This window comes from Camellia sinensis, chromosome 9 (genome assembly GCF_055761805.1).
Source record: "Camellia sinensis isolate YWXY chromosome 9, ASM5576180v1, whole genome shotgun sequence".
NCBI classification, from domain to species: domain Eukaryota; kingdom Viridiplantae; phylum Streptophyta; class Magnoliopsida; order Ericales; family Theaceae; genus Camellia; species Camellia sinensis.
The window spans coordinates 191790788-191812917 of NC_138969.1; the positions used below are offsets into that span (position 1 = coordinate 191790788).

At 32.4% G+C, this 22130-nt stretch overlaps 2 protein-coding genes across 2 annotated transcripts; both read left to right on the forward strand.

Annotated features, from left to right (window-relative positions):
- Window positions 1-2087: 2087 nt before the first annotated feature.
- Window positions 2088-6196, forward strand: LOC114297942 (uncharacterized). Its single transcript, XM_028242421.2, has 7 exons — window positions 2088-2566; window positions 2682-2748; window positions 4042-4088; window positions 4334-4421; window positions 4527-4660; window positions 4767-4865; window positions 5742-6196. Exons 1-7 carry the CDS (start codon window positions 2258-2260, stop codon window positions 5820-5822), a joined length of 825 nt encoding a protein of 274 aa, XP_028098222.2. The 5' UTR covers window positions 2088-2257; the 3' UTR covers window positions 5823-6196.
- Window positions 6197-8795: 2599 nt separating this feature from the next.
- Window positions 8796-11927, forward strand: LOC114297933 (Tetratricopeptide repeat (TPR)-like superfamily protein). Its single transcript, XM_028242411.2, has one exon. It carries the CDS (start codon window positions 8889-8891, stop codon window positions 11139-11141), a length of 2253 nt encoding a protein of 750 aa, XP_028098212.2. The 5' UTR covers window positions 8796-8888; the 3' UTR covers window positions 11142-11927.
- Window positions 11928-22130: the final 10203 nt, after the last annotated feature.

The window sequence follows — 22130 nt, forward strand, 5'->3', positions numbered from 1 at the left end:
GGTCTGCCACGTGGGTAAGGTTTTGGTGATGAGGCACCCGTCAAGCTTGCCGCGTATTGGGCTCGATACAAATACCCACAATGAGTAATCCAAAAATTATGTCATATTCAGTGTGAGTATGCATACTGGTACAACTACATGTGTATTGGATACGTGAAATACGTCATAATATCATATATAATGTCCTTCAGGTGTGAGCATTTGTTTGAAACCAAAAGAAGAACATGAATGTCACAAATACTGGAAGGCATGGCATCATCTTTTGGGCTATGCATTGATTGCTATGATCATAGCAGATATATTTCGAGGGATTGATAATCAGAGTCCAAAATACAGATGGAAATGGACTTACATTGTAATCCTTGCAATTTTGGCTTCAATTGCCCTAGCTTTGGAACTTTTCAAGTGGATTAAGTTCATAGTTCACAAATCAATGGTGTTGAATAGAAGTACTCAATTTATTTATTTATTTAGTTATTTTATTTTTTTTAAGCCTATGCTCAAAAGGCCTCCATTACAATGTCATTCTTTGAGTTATAAATATATTGATGTCAAAAGTAATGTTCATGCCAAATTTTGACATGTTATAGTATCAAAATATAATAATTTGACCATTCTATTATAGCAATACAAATGTTTTTTTTTTCTTATATTTATAAAATATTAAATAGAATTGTATTTATGTGTCCATCATCAAAAAGATAGAAAAAAAATGTTTTTCACAATAGACCAAATTGTATTTTCAGACTTTTTCTTAAGAAACTTGTGGATGAACACCGTAGTTTACTTTATTTTTATTATACCCCAAAACTTTATACATTTCACAATAGACCAAAATGTTTTGCTATTTTAATTTGATTAGGGAAATATCAAATTAGTGTTGTTTTGAAAAAAATAATTACAAATCAACGATAAACTTTATAAATATTAATGATTAAACTCATACATTTCTCCATGAATCTATAATTATTTTTTACAAAATTTACTGAATTGTAATTTTTCTAAATTAATTCTCAAATCTTTAACAATTTCTCTTATGGCCAACAAACCATTCTTAAGGCTTCGTTTGGCTATGTGGGTTGGATTGGGTTTGGACTAAATTAATCAGTAAAAGAAAAAATAAGTTAAAAAGTTAATAAGGCAAAATGTTACATTCAAATCATAATCATTTCATTTTTTTCTCACAAAAATTAAAAAAGTTCTGCCAAATGAACTTTTGAGTCTCAAACTAAAAAAGTAACTCTAAAAAGCCAATTAAAAAAAAAATTGCCAAACGGCAACTTATGACTTGGGGCTGGTTTGGAATGTTTGAAAAAAGTAAAAAAATTATTAAAAAAAGTCGAAAAGTTATCACTATTTAAAAAATATATATATAAAAAAAAAACAAAAAACGAATTTTCCCAAAAAAAGTACAAGCCAACTTTTTGACTAAAGTGATGTTTTGATATGAAGTGATGGTATGAACTTGTCAAGCGGGTGCACACAAAATTTACATAAGACGGTGATATTCGACCTATGGGGGCCCATCAAAGGTTTCGTTTTGATAATCTGAACCGTTCAATGTGTAGAACTCGTCGAGTATTATATGTTTGTAAAAAATCACGTTTATTGGATATCGATAACTATATGATCAAATCAGTTTTGTATAAAAAAAAAGGTGGACGATACACAAAGTTACGGTTTGCAAAAAACTAATCCGATCAGATAGCTATTAATATCCGATCAATGTGATTTTTTACAAATATATAGTACTCGATGAGTTTTACACATTGAATAGTTTCGATTATCAAAACGGGACACGTGGTGGGCCCTATAGGCCAAACAATGCCATCTAGTCCGAACAGCACCGTAGGCAATCTGGTCCTATATATCTTACTGCCAACCATATGCATACCATCACTATCAGTAGCCAATTATATATTTAGGAATAAAATAGTAATTTTGTTATTATATATAATATTTTAATACACATTTTTTCGTAAAAAATTAAAAAGTTATTTCAAACAACCATATTTTTTCCCTCTACTTTTTAATCCAAAAAGTCAAAAAGTATACTATTTAAGACATCCAAACAACCCCTTGGTTTCAAGATTGTTTTTTATTCAGAATTCTGCCCATAAATCTTCTGAAATTTCATTCCACACAATACTTCTCTCTCTATTCACATTTTTACCCCTATAAAAATTTAAATTTTGCATATTGGCCCTTTTTCCATATATATATGTAGTCACAAATTTTGCCTACCCAAAACACTGTGATGAACGATCAGGAAGCGAAGATAGAGAAAGGGATAGAAGACGAGGCAGCACCGGAACACCACCACCGGCAACAGCAGCAGTCTCCGATGGCGGCTTCCGCCATGGACGGCGTCGCAGCGGCGGCTCTCCGGTTAGTCCTCCACCGCGTCCAGCAGGCCGCCGTGAGGTCCGGCCGATCCTCCGATCGGATCAGAGTCGTCGCCGTCAGTAAAACCAAGTCCGTCTCTCTCATCCGCGAAGTCTACGATTCCGGCCACCGCTGCTTCGGCGAGAACTACGTTCAGGAGATCATCGAGAAAGCTCCTCAGGTTTTCGTCTTCTCTCGAATCAGTGTTCTCTGTTTGGTTGATTAGAAAAAAATGAGGGAAGTGAATGGCAAAGAAGTGTGAATTGAATTGTCGTGTAATTTTTCAATAAATGCAGCTTCCTGATGATATTGAGTGGCATTTCATTGGGAATTTGCAAAGTAACAAAGTGAAGCCTCTCCTGGGTATGTTTAATCTCTGTATCTCTCTTTAATTCATAGATATATTGAGGGCAAAGTTGGAACCTTGGTAATTGTGTGAGCATCTGAATTGGCTAATGAAATTTATTGAAAAGAGCTAGGAATTACAATAATATGTGAAGCATCTGTTGACTGATATTTCTGGCTTCTCGTGTATTTTTTTCATATGTCAGGGAATTTTAAATCACGACTTCTGAACGCTCGGTGAAAATAAATTTTAGACTATAGTTTTTATATAAGACCAGTTTTTTGGGTATATTGTCGGAAGAGCATTGCTACATCCAATGAATTTGGGCTCGTCTGAATTGCCCTAATTTGTGCATACCAATTGTCTGGTCAGACAGTCATCCGGCTGGTCATCCAGACGGATGTTGGTTGACGCATCAAGTTGACAAGGTTGACAGCGGTAGATAAGAGTGACATCCGCTTGACAAAGATGACGCCGGTCGTCTGGGCTGTCATTCAGGAAGGCAATTCGAGCGAGCTCAAATTCGGTGGATCAATCATTTTTGTTGTCGTAATTAGTAAATATTTGATGGGCTGTTAAAAATGGTGTACTTTTTTTTTAAGACAATGGATTTTATGACCTTCTAACCGAGTGGAAGGCCATCGTGATGACCCAGACTCCCCATTCGACTCAAGGAAGGTGTTTGCGTCGATTTTTTTTGGACTGTACTCGGAGGATTTAAATTAGAAGTGAAAATTTATACCAATATTATGAGTTTACTTTAAGGGTAGGGAGGAAAAAACAAAACAAAAAAATTGTGAGTATATTTAAGTGAAGAAAGAGTGAAGTTGCAAGATCTTAGAGAGATAGTAGGTAGGCAACTGTACCTCCACGTTGTTTGTGGTGAGGTTGGTTCTTGTGACTTGAACCCATGTCGCAGTGCTAAGGCAAATAACACTTGACATCTCGCCAAGACATGACCTCTATGTGGTTTACCAATTGAAATAATAATAGCCTATGGTTTGTTTGTGTTATCCATCATCTGATACCATTGCCTTCTCAACAACACTGCCTTTGTAAGATACGATGTATGTGTGGAGCATGGCATGGAGCTTTAGTTGTATGATTGACAAGTGTCTGCATATTGTGTTATCTACAAATTTAAAGGCTGTCATTAAGTCTTTTGATATTCTGCATGTTTCAGCTAATTACTGTACTGTTTTTCATTTCTTTTCAGCGTGCATGTTTGTTATCTATGAATTCTAATTCTATCTCATATTATTTTTCTGATTGAAAGAGGATATGTATTTATTCTTTATTTCATTGTACAGCTGGTGTACCAAACCTAGCAGTGGTGGAGACTGTAGATGATGAGAAGGTGAACACTGACTCCATCATCAGTTATTAAAAGTTGTATTGCGAGTTCTCAAGTGAGAGCAAAGTATTTCTGTTCCATAGATTATTTTGCTTTTAGAATATTAAAGATGAACTTGCTGAAAATGATGAATGTAAAAGATGAACTTGCTGAAAAGGTGGTTTAAGTGGATTACTATTATCTCTTCAGCCTTCTGATTTCATAAGTGATTGTTTAAATTTTTTGCTTATTGCTTTGTGTTTTTGTAGATTGCAAATCAACTTAACCGTGTGGTGGCAAACATAGGAAGAAATCCTTTGAAAGTCTTTGTCCAAGTAAACACCAGTGGAGAAGAATGTGAGTGAGTGATGTATTTTAACAGGTTTAAACTAAGTAGTTTTGTCTGACCACTAACCCATTAAACAAGAAATGAATTATTTTGATTTTTTTAACTTGTTGCAGCGAAATCAGGAGTCGATCCATCTGGGTGCGTGGAACTTGTGAAGCATGTTAGTTTGGCCTGCCCAAACCTTGAATTTTGTGGCCTGATGACAATAGGGATGCCAGATTATACTTCAACACCAGAGAACTTTAAGGTGGTGGTTCCACACATATCTGTTGCTTCTATGCTTGCTTCTTTCATTTTTCTTTGGTTTCTCACGTTTCTATTGTTTCCTGATACGGTTGGTGGGTTGGTGTCAGACATTAGAGAATTGTAGAAGTGAAGTTTGCAAAGCACTTGGAATAGCAGAAGAGCAGTGTGAGCTATCAATGGGAATGTCTGGCGACTTTCAGTTGGCTGTAAGTGAATTCTGGGTGCTCGCTTGGAACTGCACTGGACTTGAGAAATTTTCCATTTTTTTGATAAATTTATTTGCCAAAAACAAGAAAGGAAAGAAAAGGATAATTATGAATTTTATTGTCAGGGTCTCACAAAACTTAATCTATTAAATGGCATGATGCAAACTACTTGTGGTTAAGTAAACACGATGAAACACACAAAATGTTTGAAAACAAGTTTTGAACAAGGGAAGGAGTATTTGTATTCACAAAACGAGACAATACTCAACAAAGCTTTTGTAGTCTAGACTTCAAGAAGATGAAGTATAAACTATACTATTGAAATGTACATAAGCTAATAATTGAATAATTAAACATGTCTAAGTTGTACTCATCCATATTCGTGTACAATCTGAGGGTCATGTCCATACAAATCAAAAATTAATAATTTGAAGTCAAGACAATTTTTTTTAATAGGTCTTTCTAATAAAGTTAAGAATGAGGTTTAACAACAGTTAGAAAATATTATAAAACAATAAAGTAGCTTACATTGGTAGGTTGGGGAGTGGAGCTTACCATTGTAAGAAGGGAAAAGAAATAAAAATAAATAGTTTAGATTTTAGAAGCAATAAGGGGATGAAGTAAAAGAAAGAAGAAAGTACTTGTAATAAGAATGAAAGAGAATAATTAATTTAAAATTCTGCCTATTATTCTTGAGGTTGTGGGATTTCTGATAATATCCATTAAAACCACTAGCTATGTGAAATATTTATAACTTCATCAACTGTACCTTGCTTATAATCTACTGATACCTACCTATACAATATAGAAGTACCAGTTTCAAGTAAAGCTGTAGCAGAGTATAAAACTAATGAACAGACTCGGTGATTGATGCAGGTTGAAATGGGAAGTACCAATGTGAGAATTGGATCTACAATATTTGGAGCGAGGGAGTATCCGAAAAAACAATCAAACTAGCAATTTAAACTTCCTTGCTGCAAGAGCCAAGCCCGTGTTGGCGTAAAATTTTAAGTTGCAGTTATCATGGCAGAGCTTACTCCAAATTATGCTGTTCAATGGTGGGATCTCCATTGATTTTTTTTCCATATCTCAACATCTAGATTGATTTTAAAGGATATTATACTGTTAACTTGTCTGGATATACACCTATAGCCTGAGCTGTATACAGAGGGGTTTGTAGACTCTGGGTACTTATTATTCGCACTGTTGTTATGCTGCAGCTCCTAAATAGTTAAATCACTTATTGCAAAGAGAAAAGGATTATGTTGATCTGGAATCTTGATACATTCAGAGAGATTGATAATCCAGTTGTATGTAGAGTTTAGTTCTAATATGTTCCATGATATGGTTGAGATTGTTCCATTGTATCGGATTGTTTGTTATGAACATCTGAAGGACGTCAAACTCAGTTTCTCAGTTACACATTTGGTATTAGATAAGTTTTGCCTATTTCTAAATATGGCCAATTGCATGAAGCAAACTCATGAAAATTGATGATTTGCTGCAAAACCATTACTTCATCTAATATTTTGGGGCTGTCAGAAAATTAACCCAACTGTCCTCTTTGATGCAAAAGAGTTCATGGAAATACAGTCATACAAGTTTATCTTCCATGTGTTGGTAGTTCTTTTATCTCTTCTGGTGATAAGCTAAAAAAAATCCCATAAATTGGCACTAGAAAAAGATCAAATTCGAGGCCGCCTCTTTCCAAGCCAAGAAGCATACGTTCTTTTCGGGTTTCTTATAGTTTTTCACTTTAGAATTTTAAAACATGTAGCTAAGTTATGTATCACTTGAAAAATTAATGAGTTTTAAAATATATTTAAATTTGATTTACTTATCTTTCAAATTAATCTCAAATGAGTTTTAATCCAAGTGATCTTGAATACTTTTGATTTTTATGGTGTCTTTTCGAGTTGTTCAAAAAATTAACTAGTTTTAAAAGGTGCTCTAACTTATGTATTGGAGTTCAAATAAGCTTTTAGACATGTTTGGATTAAATTAACAAGTTTCATTGGTTTTTTCCCTTTTCTCTGTCCATTTTTTTTTTTTTAAAGATAAATTACATTGACACCCCTTGAAGTTTTTGTTTAATACTGATTCTCTCTCACATTTAAAAAATTACATTCATCTCCCTAAGGTTTGTAATCTCATTACAAATTGTCTCTTAAATTGTTGATGTCATGTCTAAAAAAATTTTAAATGATCATTTTGTCTTTTTTCCTACAATTTCTTCTTCTTATCACACGATTACAATCTATAAGTTTTTATCATTAAATTTTATCTAAATATATTCTTTTTTAGAATAATATACAAACATAAATTTTATATAGAATTTCCAAACACAATAATGTAGTTTAATAGTGACCTTTCACTTTAAAACAAAACACGCATAAACATGATTTATATTTATAACAATATCACTATCGCAACATTTTTTATGATATTTTTTGTATAAATTTTTATATATGAATATAATTTTTCATTTTTATTTCCATCATTATATCTAGATTAGGTCAACTTAATCTAGATATATTTAAAAAGTATAAAATTTGTTCAATTTTTTTAAAAAAATCATTGAATATAACAAAATAAGATAATGTATTGAATTTTTGTATATTTTTTTGTATTTATTTATTTAGTTTTTTTGTTTTTGGTGAATCTAAAATAAAAATCACAAAATATTATACTTGTTAATATCTAGTGTGTATCTAAAAAAATATTAAAAATTTATTTAAAATATTTTTAAAAAATCAGTAAAAATAAAAAAAAAATAAAAATAAATAAATAAAATACTCAATTTTTTGTGTGAGTTAAACTAAAGAAGAATATTATTATTTTTCTTGAAATGATGTGAACAAAATCTCTACATTATTTTATTATTTTATATATATAAAGACTAAGAGGTAAATATGTCATTTTAATCTGACAGGAGGTAAGTATAATTTTCCAAATGTGAGTGAGAGATATATATTAAATAGAAACTTCAAGGGGTGTCAGTGTAATTTACTCTTTTTTATAAACCAAACCAAACCAAACCAAGCCTTAAATCCCATCAAATGGGGTCGGCTACATGAATCCTTCTTCTCCACGCGGCCCTATCAAAGGAAAATTCTAAAATAGGAAAATTCTAAAATAGCGTCAAGGGCTATCATGATATTGAAAAAATGTGTAAAAAGTATATTAAAATCTGTAAAAGTATTTTTGAATATGTTAAAAATGTATTGAAATTATAAATATTTTAATATTGTGTAATGCTTATTTTTTTTTAGAGAGCCCTCAATTCTATCATTAGTAACACCTTTTTTTTTTAATTCAAATATTTTATCCAAACAGACCCTTAACAGATCCATCAAGGATCAAACTAAGGCCCCGTTTGTTTGGAGAGTTAGAGGGGGATTGGGATTGGTAGTGAGGTGAGACTCATTAATATTGTGTTTGTTTTAAGAGATAGGGAGGGGATTAATAGTGAGTTCCGGATTAGGATGGACCTCCCCAAAGGGATTCAGATGGGCCTCCAGGACTTGATATTAGAAAAATAGTCCGGTGGACTAGAAATTTTTTATTTTTATTTATTTTTTATTTTATTTTTTACATGTCGGGCGTTTTTTTTTGAACAATAATATTTCATATTTTTATTTTTTGTTAGGTAAAAATCATTATTTTATTTTATTTTATTTTTTTTGAAAATTTTTTATTTTATTTTTATTTTTTTAAAATTTTTTACATGTTGGGTATTTTTTTTAAAACATTAATGTTTAATGTTTTTATATTTTTTTATTTGTTTTATATAAAAATAATTTAACAATTCCTACACTAACAACTATCATCAAAATAAATACAATTTTACTTAATCCCCTTACTATCAATTCTCTCACTAATAATCCCCCCATTACTATCTCCCTCCATTTTATCTACGAAAACAGAAGGCCTGAAAGCTTAATCTTAAAATAACTTGCAAAACTTGGCTATAATATCCAACCGTTGAGTCCTCTTTATTTCAAAAGAAAGTGACTATGAGCTATGAACAAGTTCAAACGTCACTTCTACCCTTCAAAACCACCACCACCACCCAATTTCGCCACCGCCACAACCAAGTCATTCAATGCTGAAATCAATCGTCTCTCATCTTCAAGTGCACACAATGACGTCCTTCTCACCTACACCTTCATGCCCAAAACCAACACTCCACCAGACGCCTACACCTTCCCTAGCCTTCTCAAAGCCTGCACTTCTCTATCCCTACTCTCCCATGGCCTTTCATTCCACCAACACATCATCGTCAATGGGTTCTCTTCCGATTCATACATTGGCTCTTCTTTGATAAACTTCTATGCCAAATTTGGGTTCACCAACCATGCCCGCCAAGTGTTCGACAAAATGCCTGAGAGAAACTTGGTTCCTTGGACTGCTATCATCGGCTGTTATTCAAGATCGGGTGACGTCAAAACAGCAGTTTGTATGTTTAATCAGATGCGACACGAAGGAATTCAACCCAGTTCGGTTACTGTGTTGAGCTTGCTCTCTGGAATTTTTGATGTCACCCATGTGCAATATGTTCATGCTTGTACAATTCAATATGGGTTTGAGTCTGATTTAGCTTTGGTGAATTCTATGTTAAATGTGTATGGTAAATGTGGAAGAGTTGAGGATGCTAGGGACTTGTTTGAATCGATGGAGACAAGAGATGTAGTTTCGTGGAACTCGTTGGTTTCAAATTACGCCTTGGTTGGGAATATTAGAGAAATATTTCATCTATTGAGTCGAATGAGGATTGAAGGTTTGGAACCTGATCAACAGACATTTGGGTCGTTGGTGTCTGCTACAGCGAGGCAGAGCGATCTTGAAATGGGACGATTGGTGCACGCTAAGATATTAACTTCAGGAATTGAATCGGATGCACATGTTGAAACATCACTTATTGTTATGTATTTAAAATGTGGAAATTTTGACAATGCTTTTAGGATATTTGAACGAACATCAGATAAGGATGTGATCTTATGGACGGCAATGATGTCAGGGCTTGTACAGAATGAATTCGCAGACAAGGCCCTGATGTTGTTCCGATCGATGTTAGTTTTGAATGTTTTGCCATCTACTGCCACGATAGCTAGTGCCCTTGCAGCTTGTGGCAAGCTAGGTTCCTTAAGCCTTGGAGCTTCAATTCATGCCTACATGTTACGGCATAGGATGCCACTAGACATTACTGCTGAAAACTCTCTTGTAACCATGTATGTAAAGTGTAATCACCTGGAACAAAGTCGTTTTCTTTTCAATACAATGGAGAAAAGAGATGTGGTTTCTTGGAATGCCATTGTTGCTGGGTATGCACAAAGTGGCAATTTATGTGAGTCCTTGTATTTATTTAAGGAAATGAGAACAACTCTTCAAAGACCTGATTCAATAACTGTCATCTCCCTTCTCCAAGCGTGTGCCTCAATCGGGGCTCTCCATCAAGGAAAATGGGTCCATAATTTTGTCATTAGGAGCTGCCTTGGACCATGCATCTTGATCAACACAGCTTTGGTAGATATGTACTGCAAATGTGGTGACTTAGACACCGCTATGAAGTGTTTTGATAGGATATCACAGCATGATCTGGTCTCATGGAGCACGATCATTGCTGGATACGGTAGTCATGGTAAAGGAGAGATTGCTTTGGAAATGTACAAGAAGTTTCTCCTTATCGGCCTTGAGCCAAACCATGTCATTTTTCTATCGGTTCTATCCGCTTGTAGTCATAATGGGCTTGTCAACGAGGGTTTGAATGTTTTCTACTCTATGAAAAACGAATTTAGGGTTGAACCAAAACTTGAACACCTTGCTTGCGTTGTCGACCTCTTAAGTCGAGCAGGAAGAGTAGAATATGCATATGAATTTTACAAGAGGATGTTTCCAGCACCAACTATAGATGTTTTAGGCATACTTCTTGATGCTTGTCGGACGAGTGGTAATTTGGAACTTGGGAACATAATTGCTAGAGAAATTTTCGTGTCAAAACCTACGGATGCCGGAAACTACTTGCAACTGGCACATGGCTATGCTTCAATGGACAGATGGGATGGTGTGAGTGAGGCATGGATTCAGATGAGGTCTCTTGGCCTTAAAAAACTCCCTGGTTGGAGTTTTATTGCACTAAATGGGGCCATTACGACATTTTTCAATCATCACAGTTCTCATCCCCAATTTGAAGACATTGTTCAAGTTTTAAAATTCTTGAGCCAAGAAACTAGGGATTTGGGAATTGACTTCAAAAATACTGAAATTCTATCATGATTTTCCTATCCCCAGAGGGAAAGGTCCTTCCCTTTTTGGCAAGTTGTGGGAGAGGAGGGATTTGAACCCCAAACACCATGGTTTGTAGCCACATGCTCTAATCCCCTGAGCTACAGGCTCCACCCCGATTCCACTTGATTTGTTTCCTGGAGTAGCCTAATCAAGTTTACAGTCTCTTCCTCAATTTGGAAATTTTGGCGTTAGCCTCAAATCAAGAAAGCAAATCTGTTTCTAGTAAATTTGATGAGAAAAATGCAGTTGTTTTGAAGAAACGAAGTTGGTGGAGGAGATAGATACATTGGCTTGTTTTAAAGGATGAGCCAAGAACCTATGGTGTATTTAATTTGGCTTACTGATTGATTCTTGTTGAAACAATGGACATCTAAGACTTCCAGGATAACCAACAAGTGAAGCTTTGAAGATGAATTACTTGCAAGCGGCTTGCACTATCGACTGTGATTCAGTGTGCATATAGGATGGTAAGTGAATTATGGATCAAATAGATATCTTTTAATAAGAATATTCCTCAGTTCTGCAGATGTATTGGACTGCTTAGTACGGTTGCAACTCTCTGAATGCCCACTTTTTACAACAATTTGGAGTTTTTTTGTCGACCAATGTATATGATTTTGAAGCCTGTGGGGAGTAGAAACTAGAAATGACAGTTTAATTCAACAGTAAGATTTGTCATTAGTGTCATTAATGATGCGGGTTCAAGTCACAAAAAATGCTTCTCGAAAAAATAGGAGTATTATTGCATATATAATATCTTGACCTCTTTAGATCCCGTTTTAGTAGGAGTCTTGTACATTAAATTATTATTATTATTATTATTATTATTATTATTATTATTTATTTTGTGGAGTAGAAAAGAAACTATATGCGATAGAACTGAGAAATTTCGAGGAATGTGTGACCAAAAGGGATTACTTGAAATCTAAAAGAGTAGAGTGGAGCTATGTTTGAAGGACTGGGACTGTCATTTTTTTCTTCAGAATCAAATATGATTATATTGGTGCCCAAAAGGATTGGCACATAGTTATAACCTCTCCTAAACAAATTTATTATACCATGTTCTTGAATATATTCTTAATGATGAAATTATAAATGAAATCATCATTATTATTGTTTAGTTTTTTGTTCGTCAAGATGAAAGTGAAATGAATAATTATTCTATCAAAATATTTATTATAACGTTTAAAATTAAATTATATGTTAGACTTATTTATTTTGATGATTTATTTAATTATGTTTTAATTTATTTGAAATAGAAAAATAGAATCCTAAATTTATTTTGATGATTTATTTAATTATATTTTAATCAAAATTTATTTTGATAATTTATTTGAAAGAGAAAAATAGAATCAAAATTTATTTTGTCAGGAGTTCAAATAACCCAAAACAAAGGTTCAAACAGTCTAGCACAGCAGCAGGCCAAAAGGTTCAAAAGGTTCAAGTGGAAGATATTCAAATTAGTAATGATGGAAGTACAACGGCTATAAACGGCTATAAATGTTCAAAAAGTTCAAGGAAAAGATATTTAAATTTGTAATGATGGAGTGGAAGATATTCAAATTGGTAATGATGGAAGTACAACGGCTATAAATTCAAATGACTGCAACGGCTATAAACAACTATAAATTCAAATGAATACAATGGCTATAAACGGCTATAATTTTCATTATATATACCAAAGTCTCTAATGTAAACAAGTTACAAAAAATCTGAAAATATTCTTTGATCTATAATCACTCACATCTATTCTCAGAAATTATACACTGAGTTTTATAGCTTTAAGCTCATCTTTCTTGTGTGAGATTTACAGAAAAATCAAAATTTCATTTTATATATCTATCTTTGAGAGATATTTATTGTAAACTTTCTTTGAAAGCAAAAATACCATTTCATCTTGTAAAAATGTTGTAAATACTGTGTTCTTAAAATCTTGGAAGTGATTGTGAATCACTTAAGATTTGCAAGGGTTTGGGCTTGTGAAGTCAATGTAAAATCCGTGGAGGATTGCTCCATTTGTAAAGAGGTTGCTAGCACCCCTGTGAAGCTAGAAGATAGTGAAAAATCTCAAGTGAAACTTGAGGAGCGGATGTAGGCTTGGTTGAAGTCGAACCACTATAAATCTGTTTGTCTCCTCTTCCCTAATCTCTTTACTTTCCTACTACTGCTATAACTATCTAATATTCATGCGTTAATCATTTGATTTACCCTGTATGTTAGTTATACTTCATTGTTATTTTGCTTGATCATTTACTGCTAAGTTCATCATTGTGCTTGCTAATAATTTGTTGTACTAGTAGTTAATTTTATTGGGGCATTATTAATTTTAATTTGTAGAAACCTAATTCACCCCCCTCTTAGGTTGCGTTTTGGATAACAATAAGTATCAGAGCCTGGGGCTCTTGTTTAGATTTAACAATCTTGAGTTTTTTATCCATAGCAACCATGTATTCTACTTACTCTGTTGTAGGACAAGCTAGCAATATGCCACCTCTCTTTGATGGTAGTAATTACATTCATTGGAAAGAAAAAATGACTTTGTATTTTTAAGCTACCAATTATGCTTTGTGACTCATTATCACTAAAGGTCCTAAAATCCCTACCAAGGTAGTAGACCATATCAGTGTGCCTGAACTTGAGGATGAATTTGATAAGCGTGATTATAAACTCCTTCAAGCTAATGTTAATTTCAAGCTTATTCTTGTGTATGGACTAGATGCAAATAAGTACAATAGAATTTCTGAGTGTATTACTGCTAAAGAGATTTAGGATAAACTTGAAATCACCTATGAAGGAATTAGGCAAATAAAAAAGTCTCGGATTAACATGCTTATTCATGATTATGAACTCTTTACTATGGGATCATTTGAATCTACTTCTGAGATATTTTATAAATTTACCAATATTATTAATGCTCTAAAATCTCTTGGTAAATCTTATACTAATGGTGAGCTTGTAAAAAAAATACTTAAGTCTTTGCCAAATGAATGGGAAGCTACGATTACAGCTATCCAAGAAACAAAAGACGTAACAAAATTAGGCATTCAAGAACTTTTAGGCTCACTCATGGTTCATGAACTTTTCAATGATGGATGGCAGCAAAAAGAAAGCCATTTGAGGAGAAAATGATGAAGTAGCCAACCTGTGTTTCATGGCTCTTGGAGAAGAAGAATTTACTCAAGATGAGGTAATTTCTAATTATGTAGAACTTGAAAGTACTTTCAATGAATTACATGACATATTTAAAAATGTTTGTGTTGAAAATTCTAAATTAAAAAAAAAAATGAGTTACTTCTCTTTCAAATGATGTGGATGTTTTAAAAATGGAAAATGCTACTTTGAAAAATGACTTTACGTCTATTGCCAATGAGAAAAATATTTTGAAAAACAATGTTGAGAATTTAAACAAAACTCTTGAAAATTTTGTAAAAGGAAAAGAAAACCTCAACAAGCTTTTTGGAAATAAAAAATGTGTTTTTGACAAAGTAGGCATTGGTTTTGATCCTCCTAAACCTTTTATGAGATTAAATGTTCTTGAGACTAATCCCTATGGACCCAAGAAAGTATGGGTACCAAGAAATAAATCAAAATATTTTGTAGGTGGAATCTCAAAGAACACCAAGGACCTCGAGAGGAAATGCACAACAAGAGTGTTCAGTCTAAAGAGCAAAATCAACTCCTACAAGAAGAAGACTGATGAAATGAAAATCACCAAGATGAACAATAAAGGTAATGTATGGGTGAAAATTCCAAAGAGGTAAACGAAGGTATAACTCCTAACACACCTTTAAGCTTAAAGTTCTATATTCTGTAAAGTGTGATTTGTGTACAATAAGTTGTGTCTAATCATTGCTTCCATATAACCTAATTGTACTAAGTTTGCTACGTCATGTTTTGCTAGTTTCTTTCAAACCTTTATTGAACTCAAAAATGATAATTATATTATTTTGATAAATGCCTATTAGAATATGAATGACTTATGTTTTCATTAACATTGTATATCATGTCATCCATTACTATGAAAAAGAGATAAGAAGTGATAAATATTTTTTGTGAGCATATTTTTCACATCTTATATATGACTTCATACTAATATGTTAATTCCTTTTTGAGTCATATCTTTGTAGAATCAATTTTGATGTCATAGCATGTTTTTGAGATGTATACTATTTATATTTTGAATTGTACATTTATGATCTCAAGAATATCCTCAATATGAAAATTTCATACTTATATGCTTTACATTGGAATATTTGAATGAGGTATGAAATTTGTTAATTATGATCCATCAACAATGTCTAAATGAAAAGAAATATCATACGTTTGTAGAGACATTGCATCTATCTTATTGAATATGTTTTGAATATAGATTATATTGGCATATATCTCATGAAATGCTTTTGAGTGATAAATTGTTGAATTAATTGTTTATAGCATTCATGTTGTGTTCCACATTGAGTAAAATATTTTATCACACTCGAGCATGTGGATTGAATTGATGAAAATGCCTCTTGATGATTTTATATGTCGCATTAATTCTTGATAGAACAAAGAGCATAAAATAATATTTTCTCATACATATTATGCTATGTGCTACAATTTAAAAATTTTGAAGAATAACATCTCAAGCTCTTAATTGATCATGGTTCATACTGAAATATTTCCCATCTTTTGAGTTTGCTTACCATGCTTGCTTCATGAGTTTAAATGTGATTGTGCTATACAATTGCCATATCTCTACAAGATCACAATAGAAAACGGAAGCACCAATTTAGGAGGAGAAATCATCTTTGCTAACATACTTGTTAAACTTCTCTGAGATGAACTCCTTGTGAAAGAAAATTGAAGATTGAAAACCTTCCAACTTTTAAATCAAAGGTATGCCTCTTCACTCTCTTAAGCTTTTGAGGTAAAAATTATATCTTATATCCTTTGAGTTAATACTGTTATTACTTTGATATGAAAAAGATTGATTATACTTCATATGATTTGCAATGTATACACTTTGATGATGCTCTTGCCTAAAAATCATGCCTATGCTTAAAATGTGTACTATATATTGAAATTCATGATTTTTCTTGGCATACGGATTGCTATACCTTAAACATGCTTCATTTTTTTTTTTATTTACATTAGCTCCATGAGATTATATTGAGTTTAACCTATTATGAGCAATATTTGGTATTCTACATAATGCTTGAGTTATGATAATTGTTAAATCTTCTAGATTGTATATTGGTATCATTGGTAGATTATATGTTGGTATCATTTTGGCATCCTTATTAGTAACATTTGGCATCCTATTTGACATTATTGGGGAGAACATTTCAGTTATGAGCTTTCATTGTTCATATCTCCTATTGATTTTGCCAAATGAAACAATGGGAAGAATTTAAACTTAATTAGTTTAAAAATAAATAAATAAATAAAAATTCCCTCAAATTCTATTATATTTTTTTTATCACACTTGTGAGCTTGCACCTCACATATTCTTTTTTTTAATTATCTTGTATAAAATCTGTATGCTCTTACCAGAAATCGATTGTTAGATCATGCTCAATTGTTTCATATATACTTTAAGTTTAATTTATGCTGGTATTATTTTATTTTATTTTGTTTTTTTATTTTATTTTGATATTAGGCTTAATTTCTTTTATTTTTATTTTTTCTCATTATTATTTTTTTTTTGTTTGGGCTTAATTTTCTTTTCTTTTTTTTGCTTTTTAATTTCATTTTTCAGTACTTACACATAAAAACAAAAACAAATACAAATACAAATATTTACATTTAAAAAAAAAAAAAAACCCTTCATTTTTTTTTACGGCCACACGCCGATCCAAATAAACATAAAAAAAAAAAAAACAACAACAACGACAACACTCTTCATTTTTTTTCCGGCCATACGCCAATCTTATTTACTCGCCTCTTCCACCGCTCTCTTCTTCTTTTTATCACCTTGGGCGACCCTTGACGCCCCTGCCCCTATGCTTTCGTCAAGAGCGACGACTCCCCGCAGACTATCAAAGGCCAAGAATGACATTGCTCTAAATCAGGCCATGAAGGTGGTCTTCTGTTTAACTTCTTTATTTTCGGCCTTTAGTGCACCTATTTCTGCTCACGCATCATTGTACATACGCTGAAGCAGAGAGAGTTAGGCGTTGACCTGATGGAGCTCACTCGTCCTGTTCTACAATCGGTGAGCCAATTTTGTGACTGCAGTCACCGTCTCCATACAGGACGTCAGTGTGAAATGATTGGCTTCAATGTCTGATTGAGCTGCCATGATTTGCTCAATCGACATCATAGGAAGGTTAGGTAAGGGAATGATAGGAAGAGTAGGAGTAGGGGCACTCGGTCCAGCAGAGCTTATGGGATCGTTCAGGTCCGGAAACAGAGTGAGGGGACAGGATGAGGAAGCCATGGATTCAAGGTGAGAGGTGTCACAAAAATAAGTTGTAGAGAAATAGAAGCGAACAGACTGAGATTTGGCCTCATCCGTTCAGTTTCTTATCTCTCGATGAGGAAGAAGAAATAGAAGAGAGTGATGCAGAAGAGATATAAGATAGTGAGGTGAAGAAGAAGACGTAGACGAGTGTGATTAAGAAGAAGGCTGAAGAGAAGAGGTTGAAGAGAAGAAGACAAGGAGAGAGAGATAGTCGAGGCGAGCAACAATCGAGAAGCCTACTTTTGTCGGCCAATGACGCAAAAGTGAGGCCGCGTGTCAAACGCGTTTTGCGAAAAACGAGAGAGACGCGGGAGAGTTGTATGTGTATGCATATTAGTCTATATATTGTATAGCTATGTAATATATATATATATTTGTTGATTGGCCGTTGATTGATATATATATATAGAGAGAGAGATGTAAGAAAAATCGAAAAAACCGACCAAACCGATTGAACCAGACCAAACCGGCTGTATTTGGTCTGTTTTTTAACAAGAATTGGTCTGTGCGGTTTTTAAATTTGAATTTTTTTGGTTTTTGATTCGGTATCGGCTTAAGCACCTTTTGTACCGATCTAAACCGAAACCGACTGCTTCAACATATATTGTATTTATAATATATATATATATATATATATATAATCTAATAATCTAATGATATTAATAAGTATAATAAATTATTAACCTTAATTAATTAATCTTATCATCTTTATAACCTAAGTTTGTAAACTCTTATTATATATAATCTTAACTCTAACTCATTATTCTTGAAACCTTAGTATTTTTTTAAAAAAAAAATTTGTTTTTATTTTTGTTAATTTAGGAATTAAAAAGTATGTATTAAATGGATGGATTGGATATGTTTGAAATGGTAGGCAAATAACTAATTTAATATTTTTATATAGATTAATTATTATATTTAAAAATGGCTCAATTTTGAAAAATTCTAAACCGATTAAACCGCACCAAACCGAACTGTTTCAATTGGTTCGGTTCGGTGCGGTTTGATGTGAGAAGCGGTCTATATCGGTGTTCAAAATAATAAAACCGACATTATCGGTTCGGTGTAATTTTTTACCTAAATACCGATCGTACCGAACCGATGCTATATATATATATTTTTTGATGCCGTTTATCGCTATCATTTTCCTCCTCCTCCTTCAGATTTTGATCCATGATTTTCTTTTAATAATGTCGCAGGGGGAGAAATTATATGATGTTATGTATTATGATATTATTTGAAAACTAATCTGATGATTAGGTATTTATAATTTGATATCTTTGTCTCATATCATGTCTCTAATTAAAACTTATTTATTACACATATGCTAACCTATGTATTTAGAAATAAATTTAGGGAACATGACTTGAGGGGGAGCCTTTCTTACTCTCAAATCAAATTAAAACATCATTGTGTGCCATCATCAAAAAGGGTGAGATTGTTAGACTTATTTATTTTGATGATTTATTTAATTATGTTTTAATTTATTTGAAAAAGAAAAATAAAATCTAAAATTTATTTTGATGATTTATTTAATTATATTTTAATCAAAATTTAATTTGATGATTTATTTGAAAGAGAAAAATAGAATCAAAATTTATTTTGTCAGGAATTCAAATAGCCCAAAACAAAGGTTCAAACAACCTAGCACAGCAGCAGACCAAATGGTTCAAAAGATTCAAGTAGAAGATATTCAAATTAGTAATTATGGAAGTACAACGGCTATAAAGGTTCAAAAGGTTCAAGTGGAAGATATTCAAATTTGTAATGATGGAGTGAAAGATATTTAAATTGGTAATGATGGAAGTACAACGGCTATAAATTCAAATGACTACAATGGTTATAAACGACTATAAATTCAAATGAATATAATGGCTATAATTGGCTATAATTTTTATTATATATACCAAAGTCTCTAATGTAAACAAGTTACAAAAAACTTGAAAATATTCTTTGATCTATAATCACTCACATCTATTCTCAGAAATTATACACTAAGCCTTATAGCTTTAAGCTCATCTTTCTTGTGTGAGATTTACAGAAAAATCAAAGTTTCATTTTATATATCTATCTTTGAGAGATATTTATTGTAAGTTTTCTTTGAAAGTAAAAATACCATTTCATCTTGTAAAAGTGTTGCAAACACTGTGTTCTTGAAATCTTGAGAGTAAATGTGAATCACCTAAGATTTGCAAGGGTTTAGGCTTGTGAAGTCAGTATAAAATTCGTGGAGGATTGCTCCATTTGTAAAGAGGTTACTAGCACCTTTGTGAAGCTAGAAAATAGTGAAAAATGTCAAGTGAAGTTTGAGGAGTGGATATAGGCTTAGTTGAAGTCAAACCGCTATAAATCTGTTTGTCTCTTCTTCACTAATTTCTTTACTTTCCTACTACTGCTATAGTTATCTAATATTCATGTGTTAATCATTTGATTTACCCTGTATGTTAGTTATACATCGTTGCTATTTTGCTTGATCATTTACTGCTAAGTTCATCATTGTACTTTTTAATAATTTGTTGTACTAGTAGTTAATTTTATTGAGGCATTATTAATTTTAATTTGTAGAAACCTAATTCACCCCCCTCTTAGGTTGCTTTTTGGGTAACATTATAAATGAAATCATCATTTATCATTACAAGTGAATAGCCATTCTATAGAAAAACTAAAGAATCATCATTTTTTTTTAGTAAATCAAAAACTATCTAAAATGGGAGATTTTTTTAAGGTCCCTGATATTAAGGTTTTATAGCATAAATGACACCTAATATTTTCGTAATATCTAAGGTCCCTCAACATCGATCCAAAGAAAATTCGATCCAGAGAATTTCTTTGCACTTCTCAAAGATTTTCTCTCCAGAGAATCTCCACCTCCTAGAGAATTTTTCTGGACCTCCCAGAGAAATTCTCTCCAGATAAATTCTGGAAATTTCTTTGGACTTCCCAAAGAATTTTTGTATTTTTGACCAATTTTCTGTGATTTGCTCATAATTTTTTGTGTTTTTAATCAAATCAGAGAAAATTGAACAACCACCATTTTCATTTTGACTAATTTTCTCTAAACTGTGAAACATTTAGACAACAACAAACCAGAGAAAATTGAGCAAACACCATTTTCATTTTGATCAATTTTCTCGAGACTGTAAAACATTCAAAACACCAAAAGTAATGGATATCACAACACAGCACTTAACCAGACTAGTAAATTTCACCAACAATGGTATGAAGTTCATGGCTTGCTTCTTAATGATGATCATATTGTAAATGTTACTCACAAAAAGCTTGAAACCCTCATAAAATCCAAAAAGCTTGAATTCTTGGGAAGTCCAGAAATTCTTTGGGTTCAAACTAGAGAAAATTCAAAGCATTCAATTTTCTTTGAATTTCTCTAGTTTCAACTCAAAGAAATTTCAATTTCTCTAGGTAATTTTCTCTGTCGTTGAATTTTCTCTAGTTTGAACTCAGAGAAATTTGAATTTTCTTTGGTTTGAATCAGAGAAATTGTTGATGTTTACAATTCAATCTACATTTCAAGAGATTAAAATGCAGAAAAGGGACTCCATAGATAGCTACATTGAAGAAAAGCTTCAATTTTCAAAATCAAAATAGAAGATAATACAGAGAGAATGGAAGAGAAATTCTTTCCAGACTCACATACCATTAGAATTTGTGTGAATTTGTGTGGCTTTATGTGGCTTTACCTAGAGAAAATTATGTTAGAGAAAATTTGTGTGGATTTGTGTGGCTCCATGTAGAGAAAATTGTGTAAAGAAAATTTGTGTGGCTTTATCCAGAGAAAATTGCGTTAGAAAAATTTGTATGGCTTTGTGTGGCTTTATCCAGAGAAAATTTGTGTGGATCTTTTCCAATTTTCTCTGATTTTTTATTGTTTAATTTTCCCTGGGCTATAAGACATTCACTCAACAACAAACCAAAGAAAATTAAACCACCATTTTGACCAATTTTCTCTGGACTATAAGACATTCATACAATAGCAAATCAGAGAAAATTAAACAACAAACTAGAGAAAATTAAATAACAACAAATCAAAGAAAATTGAACAACCATCATTTTAACCAATTTTCTCTGGCCTGTAAGACATTCATACAACAGCAAATCATAGAAAATTAAATAACAACAAACTAGAGAAAATTGAACAACAACAAATCAGAGAAAATTGAACAATCACTATTTTGACCAATTTTCTCTAGCCTGTAAGACATTCATATAACAGCAAACCAGAGAAAATTGAGCAACAGCAAATCAGAGAAAATTGAACAAACACCATTTTGACCAATTTTCTCTAGACTGTAAGACATTCATACAACAAGATACAGAGAAAATTGAATAACCACCATTTTGACCAATTTTCTCTAGACTATAAGACATTCATAAAACAACAAACCAGAGAAAATTGAACAACAACAAATCAGAGAAAATTAAACAACCACCATTTTGACCAATTTTCTCTGGACTGTAAGACATTCATATAACAGCAACTCAAGAAAAAAAAAATTGAACAACAACAAACTAGA

What these genes read in the sequence shown, in the direction of transcription:
- LOC114297942 (XM_028242421.2), top strand. Translation starts at nt 2,258, where the DNA reads ATGAACGATCAGGAAGCGAAGATAGAGAAAGGGATAGAAGACGAGGCA. An exon ending in CAAAGTGAAGCCTCTCCTGG is followed by an intron (nt 2,749 to 4,041) that starts GTATGTTTAATC and finishes TTCATTGTACAG; the next exon opens with CTGGTGTACCAAACCTAGCA. An exon ending in CAACACCAGAGAACTTTAAG is followed by an intron (nt 4,661 to 4,766) that starts GTGGTGGTTCCA and finishes GGTTGGTGTCAG; the next exon opens with ACATTAGAGAATTGTAGAAG.
- LOC114297933 (XM_028242411.2), top strand. Translation starts at nt 8,889, where the DNA reads ATGAACAAGTTCAAACGTCACTTCTACCCTTCAAAACCACCACCACCA.